The sequence below is a fragment of the Egretta garzetta genome, unplaced genomic scaffold (genome assembly GCF_000687185.1).
Source record: "Egretta garzetta isolate BGI_Z169 unplaced genomic scaffold, ASM68718v1 scaffold367, whole genome shotgun sequence".
NCBI lineage: Eukaryota > Metazoa > Chordata > Aves > Pelecaniformes > Ardeidae > Egretta > Egretta garzetta.
In genome coordinates, this window is record NW_009260192.1 from 412,363 (window position 1) to 419,934 (window position 7,572).

The 7,572-nt window shown below is 41.6% G+C and overlaps 2 protein-coding genes across 2 annotated transcripts; one reads left to right on the forward strand and one right to left on the reverse strand.

The window, feature by feature from the left end:
• Window positions 1–3,382: 3,382 nt before the first annotated feature.
• Window positions 3,383–4,518, forward strand: LOC104129293 (putative protein FAM172B). The gene has a single exon (XM_035897585.1). It carries the CDS (start codon window positions 3,428–3,430, stop codon window positions 4,448–4,450), a length of 1,023 nt encoding a protein of 340 aa, XP_035753478.1. The 5' UTR covers window positions 3,383–3,427; the 3' UTR covers window positions 4,451–4,518.
• Window positions 4,519–5,240: 722 nt separating this feature from the next.
• Window positions 5,241–7,472, reverse strand: TXNL4B (thioredoxin like 4B). The gene is made up of 3 exons (XM_009642200.2): window positions 7,233–7,472; window positions 6,747–6,898; window positions 5,241–6,116 (listed from the first exon to the last, which is right to left on the reverse strand). The coding sequence occupies exons 1-3, from the start codon at window positions 7,362–7,364 to the stop codon at window positions 5,951–5,953; spliced, it is 450 nt and encodes a 149-aa protein (XP_009640495.1). The 5' UTR covers window positions 7,365–7,472; the 3' UTR covers window positions 5,241–5,950.
• Between the last annotated feature and the right edge of the window lie 100 nt (window positions 7,473–7,572).

The window sequence follows — 7,572 nt, forward strand, 5'->3', positions numbered from 1 at the left end:
GGGCTCTCGGTCCCCTGCCCTACAAACCGCCCCCTGCCCGCGTCTCCCTCACAGGCGTGCCTCGCCCCCTTTCCGGTTTTTAAACTTTTTTCGGGTGTAGCCTAAAATTGAGCTACCGAGAGGAAAAAACGTAAACGGCGTGGAGCCAGTTTTGTGGATTTTGACACACCTGTGTCACAGGTGTGCTGTTACGTTGCCCTGCACCTGAAAAACCGATGAGTAATTAAAATTAGCAGTTTTGCGAGCGTAATGAAATCGCGTTAAATGAAGCTCAGGCTAGCAAACATTGAGGAAACGGGAGAAATGCTAACACTTGTGGAAGGAATCAAGAAAACCGTGGTATTTTTAAAGGAGGAATGCGCAACCCAACCGCACCGGGTTTAAATTGCACCTTGCCCGTCACGCTTCCCGCTCACGTCAGTCAGACCCCAGAAGACGGGTTAACCGCCCGACTGCTGCCTCCGAGCCGAAGCCAGGGCGGTTCGGCTGCCGGGCATACCTGGGCGGCCTCAGCTGTCGCCGCGGTTTTCAGCCGGTGGCCTTGGAAATCCTCCCACAGCCAAGTGGAGACAAAGATTTTTTGGTTGGTTTTTGTGGTTTGTTTGGTTTTTTGAGGGCAGCCTCAGAATTGTAAGTCTTGTGTGCAGTTTTCAGGTTTGTCCTCTTTGTAGTGCTTTTATATAAAGTAATGGGAAGCTGTGCAAAACTAGTTTTGACTACTTTTTAGTTTTATGCCAAAGGGGTTTAGCTTTAACTTATGGTTAGGTGTAAATTACAAATGTGAGATGTTAGCTTGTACATTGGAACTATCTGAAACACTGTAGATGGCCTTAAATAGCAGCAACTGATAAATTTTATAGATATACCCCAGAATAAACTACATAAAGTAATGAAACCTGAGCTAAGATGGATTTATTTTCTTTCATGCAGAGAAATTGCCTTCAGTCCCAGAGTGAAAAAGGTTTCCGCCTGTGATGATGACAGCTTTTACAGGAGATCATAGGGTAATGTTGGGCTTTACTAGAACACAGAAAACTGTTTTTAATTGGAAAATCTTATGAAGAGTAATACTTATTTTGCAGTACTTTTTCGAATATGCCAACTGCTGTAATAAACATTAGCCAAATCTACAGCTGACTTTACAATCCAAACAGAAAAGCAGGAGGAAGGGAAGGAGGGATTTACCTACCCCCCCCCCCCAACAGCAACTTTTTAAAATCAAAATGGAAATTGTAAACACTGTAAAACCCCCCCCAACAGTAACTTTTTAAAATCAAAATGGCAATTGTAAAGGCTGTTAGAATAAACACCCTTGAATATTGCATTTATATATAGACAATGAAGCACAAGCAGCAGTCAATGCTGATTTAGAATGTACATTTGCTAAAAATAAGTAAATGCATTATACACCTATATTTAGAACAATCTAGAGCTGCTTTTTAATTCTATAAATGGCAGGACTAGAACAAAATCAGCTCTCCAGACTATAAAGTATATGATTTTAAGGTGCTATTCAAGTGAACTCTTAAGTGATAACCTACAATAAATTGCTTCAAAACTTTTTAGTTTGTGCCTTGAAGGCAATTTTAGGAAGGGAAGTCATACCTATGCCTGATGTACAGCTCTATTTTTTTGTTTCTGCTTCCTGAAATCTTCAGAAGCCTTTCACAATGCTTTGTAAAGCAGATATTTAAGTAGATGTTCAATATTACATACACAGGGTTTGATTTGGAATCGCATATCCTTGTTTTGTTTTGGAACTGGAAAAGCAACATCGTTGCTAGTAGCTGAAGTAAGAGCATAGTAACTTCCTGTTCATAGTATGTTGGGAAACTAGTGTCTGCAACCTTTCAGGGGTGAGAAAGGGACAGAGAGAAGTGTTGGACAGCACGCTACTCTGTAAGGAAACTGCATTTACCTATTCCTAATTGTTATGGAATGCTTTGTCTGTGCTTCACCTTTCTCCACAGACATCTTCTTTAAACCACGTCCATTTTGTCTCCTGCTTCATTGTGTGGGAAAACAACATGAATATGGGTAGCTTTCTCCCAACTAAATATGGCCTCTTTTGTGTGAATTGCCCATATTTCAGTAGTGTAGCAAAGAGACTGTCCTCCCATCTCCTGTGTGTCTTTCATGCCTTCCTGCAGAATGAAAAAATCGTAGATGAATGTGTGCACTTGCAACTTGTGTGTGCTGTTTCCATTCCAAGAAACTGGCAAGAAAGTAAATAGTTTATATATCCTAGAATCTGATTTTTTTTTCCCCTTTTCTATGTGTGCTTATTATATGAGATAAAAAAGGAGAAGGTAGCATTTTCTCGCCTACTCTCTATTAATCAGAAGACAGGAATTACCCTGAAGAGATGACTAAACATCTCTGACCCAATGGAGATTGCTCAAAAGGAAAATGTATATGATGTTGCTCTGTTGAAAAGCAAAAAACAATTTTTTTTTTTTAATTTGGAAGTGTAAGAAATAATTTTTAGTATGCTAAGCAGCTTACTCAAGGAAACTTGCATTCCATAAAGGAGTTGGGCTCCACCTCAAGTCGCTTACATGAAAATTTTCAGATCGCTTTCTGTCCTAGTAATCAGCTTTATCAGGCGGTATAGTGAGTTTTGCCATGGTCAGAATGTGATTTTCTGTTTTCTAAAAGCCTCTGTTAGCTCAGCAAGACAAATTTAAAGGTATATAGTAGCTGTATCAATGTATTTGCCAAATATAACTTCATGTAAACCACTTGCCAGAACAAAAGTACTGTGTTAAGACGATAAACTAATTTTAAAATACTGATAATTACAGGAATTTAATGCTTGTGAATCCCTGTTAGGATGAAAATCCTACAAAAGTAGAATTCTAACCATGCCAAAGGTTACCCCATGTTTACCATTCTACAGCCAGGGACAGTCAGTAGTAGATTGAAGAGTCATTAGGAAAATAGATTATGATAAGCTTAATTTTCGACTTGCATGAAAACCACTTCCTGGTATAATTCTTATCAGTTGATCCGTCATACAAGTTGAAAAATTATCTTAGCTGAAACTAGAGACCTCAATCTAATCTCATAAAAGTTTGCTGCATGGACTTTCTTTTCTCCTGTTCCTGGATCAGAGTGGCTAGCTTATTCTGTCATCTATTCCACAATTTCCACGTGGCAAGTGCCAACAAATAACTGGAGAGATTAGTATTAATGTACTGCTGCTGGAATTTAGCAACTGAAATCTGTGACAGGCTTTACAAGCACCTGGCTTACTACAGACCACCAAGAGAGAGTCTGTATCAACGAGTATTTTGTTTGAAACCACTTTTACATCTGAATTCTAACACAATAAGTTTTGTTGTATGGAGGTCTATCACCACATTGACACAGTCTTCTTAATTCGTAGTGGTTACAAATACAGCACGAACTAAGCTTGAGGAAACTAATGGAGGGTTCAGAGTATCAGGAGGAACTGAAGTACGACTTCAATAGAAAAGGGGAACTGAGGCATCTGGATACAGACGAGTCCTTTGTTTTCAATTATTACAAGAATGCACACGAGCAGAATCATAAACGCTATCAAGTTTTGGGACATGCGATTACCCAGTATGTTTATGAGCTCCTGGAAAGAGTCTGCATGCTGCAGAAAGCTTATATTCCTACTGATGCTGCAGAGGATGAACCAAGAAGTTTCTTTTTCATGAGTGAGAATGCACTAACAAGTTCCTCTAGCCTAATTGTCCTCCTTCAAGACCGTGGAGTTTTCCGTGCCGGACAGTGGGGGCAAAGGACAATTATCAGTGAGGGTCTGGAGCACGGAACACAAATACCATTCATTAAAATGGCCCTTCAAAGGCACGGGGGAGTGATTGTACTGAACCCCAATGACAACTTTGTTGATCTGAAGACTGAAAAGGAGAGGTTAAGCTTTTTTACCAGGGAGGAATCACTGACTTCTACAGAGTCTGCCTGCTGGATCCCCAAGAGGGGGAGCAGCAGCCCCGAGGAACATACCATCTACGTATGGGATCATTTCATTGCAAAGAGCGCAGCCAAGAACGTGGCCTTCGTTGCCCACGGCCACGGTGGCTTGGTGTTTGTTGATCTGCTGGTGCAGAGAAAATGGGAGGTAATGAATAAAGTGTACTCCGTGGCATTCATCGACTCCACACACAACATGTGGCACCAGGCTGGACACGACCCACAAATACAAGAATGGATACAGAAATACTGCCATGAGTGGGTGTCAAACAGCAAGCCCCTAGATAAAGCTGTAGGTTCTCTCATGAAAGTGAATTGTCCTACTGTCTCTGCTGGAACGGAAAAGTATGGTTTAGCACCCTCCTGCTGCTTATGTGCCATCTTTAGGTACCTGAAGAGCACGCTGAAAGCCAAGACCACAACAGCCTTCAGGCATTCACCTATTGCAACAAGAAGCAGCACAAGTAAGAAGAGAGGCAATAAATAAAGGAATACTGATTTGTTCTTGACAGCGGTCTCTTCCTTTCATAACTACCCCTGCATTTTTCAGTCACCTAGGGGCCACCTTCTCACTGTGGAGCAACTTACAGTTCTAAGTCTGAAGCTAGTTTGTTTGGTTTTCAGAAATGCACAAATACAAGTTAACTATTAGGAAAGAAGCATGTTGTTGAAAGCTCTAAGCCCCGAGCTTTCAGCTAGCTGTGAAATTTGAAGTTGCACAAAATAAAGATGTTGAGGCGTATCAACTCTCACTTGTATCGATAATTTTTTTAATTAACATTCTGCAGTTACGGCTCTACAATCAGACTAAACTATCAGGAAAACGCTTGCTTCTTAAGTGCATAGCTTTCACTTTAAAAGGGCAAATCCAGAACACAGAAAGCATATAAAGGATCATTTTCTTCTCCCACTGTATACCATATAGCGTTTAAAATCTTTCAAGAGCTGGAACATCCACCTTCTTCCCTGAAAGGTTTACTGTTGAGTTGAAGGATACTTCAGGGAACTACAACTACCTTCCCTCCAGTCAGAGATGCTGTGCCCCAAATGTGATCCAGTGAGCTAAAGTAATTTCCGTTTTGAAGCCAGCTAAGCCAGTGAGATTACTGGGCATGAGCTGCTATAGAAACACAATAGTCTAGCCCAAATGCACGCCAAAGAATGACATTGCCATTTTCCCTTAGCTGTCTTCATTTGAGACATTTCGAGGTAGGAAATTGAGAGTTTTTTAATGTCCATACTCAAGGTTTGCGACTTATACAAGCAGAAGACCAAATAATCTTTAAAGCACATGTAAACAAAACAGTTACTCTGAACTTCCCGTTTGATTTTGTGGGAATTAAAAAGTGCTTGGTGGCTGCAAAAGAGCTTTGAAGGATGACAAAACCTTGTCCTTCAGTTCCCATCTCAGTCAAAAAAAGTTGTTGAACAGTAGTACGGGGTACCAGAGAAAAGAGCGTGTCAGCTTCCCTTTTGTGTTTATCTCCATTTCAGATTTCAGTCATCTCTAATACCATTTGAAAAAGCTTCCGCCCAGTTATCCAGTAACGGGTAAAAGTGTAAAATGCCATTGGAAAGGGCACGGTCAGTTGAATGCTCTCGAGAGCAAGCATAGCTTTTTAAATAAAGATAGGTTTACTGTTATTGCATCTGAATGGAAATGGTAGTAAATAGACAACTAAGATGACTATAGGGTGCTTTAGTTCGCTTAAGAAAGTTGCACTGGAGATGCCGTCGGTGAGGATGCGTACAACCCGCCTGCTTTGTAGGTGCTGGTCAGCATGCAACACAAAGAACAGTCACTTGCGTGAACGTGTAGCTTTATTTACAATAGAAGTATGAGGTGACAGAATGTCTGTCTTCAGAAGGAGACCAATATGATCCTTCAACATAAACGCTCCAACTGTCGCACAGTGCTTGAGGGGAAAAAAGGGTTCTAGAACGTCACATCGGCCATTTCCGTCACTCTTTATCTCAGGCCAGGCCATTAAATTCCTTGGTAGAGGAGGTCGTATTTAGGAATGTTTTTGGGATCAATAGGACTCCTCACAATGAGTTTTCCACGCATTGCTCCACGGTAAATCACTTCAATCAGATCTATAAAGTCTTGCTTTGTTTTGAAGCTTCCTACAAATTTGGTATGATCTGGAGACCTAAATATAAGCATAAGATAAAGGCAGAGTTGTAAGGTTAAAGCGTTCAAAGCAAAAACACGGGAAGACAAGAAAAGATGTATAACGAAATTAGGGGCTCCAATTTGGTCATTCTGCAAGAATGAACCACACTGGTAATGGCATAACCAAGTCGGGAATACACTGTGACCTCCAAAGTCCAAAAAGGTGCAGTGTCACCTCTAAGACCTTCACCATGCTATTTTTTGCAGAGTCAGACATGTTTCATGGCTGACACCTACTTAGAATCATAGAATCATAGAATGTTTAGGGTTGGAAGGGACCACTAGTGGTCATCTAGTCCAACCCCCCTGCAGTGAGCAGGGACACCGCTAACTAGATCAGGTTGCTCAGAGCCCCATCCAACCTGGCCTTGAATGTTCCCAGGGATGGGGCCTCCACTACCTCTCTGGGTATCTTATGGCATCGGAGCCTATTTCAGAGCACTTCCTCATTCTCTGTCCTTCTGGCTTCCTACAGAGTTCTCAGTGCAGAGGCTGGTAACAACAGTACAGTTTTCAAACAAACATTACCTTCCCCGGAGACGGTAACGCAGAGGAAGACTGATAATTCTTACAGACATACTAGGTAACGGCAGGTCGGACGACATACCCATAATCAACCTTCATGTGTTGCCCGTTGAAGAAAAATACAGTGGATGGAATGTAACTGATGTCAAAATACTGGGTGTACACTGGAACCTTGTTCACATCCACCAGGTAAATGACTGCCATTTTACTCAGGTCATGAGCTGTCTTTGCGAGCTGAAAAGAACGAGAAAGATGGATGGCACGTGGATGGAGACATAAGAGGAAAAAGGGTGGCAAGCTCCATAAAGCCCGCTTCCCTTGCGGCTCAGCAGTTGGAGCAGGCCTAGAGTATCACGTCACGTCTACTTCAAGCACTTTGTGCACCCGCTACAATAACATAAACATTTCCTTAATTTTCAAACCGTTTTATGAATATAGTATTATTTCATTTTACATTTGTCACCCCAATTTTCATGAGACGCCCTATTATCCAAAAGCAACATATGTACACATGTATACTGGTAGAGTTTATTTAAAAGAGAAAAAAAGAAAAAAAAATTGCTCTTACAATATCATCGAGCTGCAGGCAAACAGCATCATTATCTCTTCCAAACCGGAGAACCAGAACCTTCTCGGCCACGCTTTTTATTGCCTGATCCACTTCCCTCTTACAGGTCAGTTTGGGCAGCAGAAAACTCATCCCGACAGACCACGGCTTCCAGTAAAATCCCTACCTGATGGCTAGGGAAAAAGAAATAAATAAAAAAAGAAAAAAAAAAAAAAACCCGCATCAAAAATCAGCGAAACTTCTCCGTGCTATCAAAAGAAAAGCGAGGGAAATCACCGACCACCACACCGGGCTGACCAACCCCTCGGGCTCCAGCGTCTGCCTCAGGCCCCAGCCGGGC

Coding starts and splice junctions, on each gene's coding strand:
- LOC104129293 (XM_035897585.1), top strand. CDS start 3,428: ATGGAGGGTTCAGAGTATCAGGAGGAACTGAAGTACGACTTCAATAGA.
- TXNL4B (XM_009642200.2), bottom strand. CDS start 7,364: ATGAGTTTTCTGCTGCCCAAACTGACCTGTAAGAGGGAAGTGGATCAG. Junction 6,899..7,232: donor GCCTGCAGCTCGATGATATT/GTAAGAGCAATT, acceptor CGTTCTTTTCAG/CTCGCAAAGACAGCTCATGA. Junction 6,117..6,746: donor CACATGAAGGTTGATTATGG/GTATGTCGTCCG, acceptor GCTTATATTTAG/GTCTCCAGATCATACCAAAT.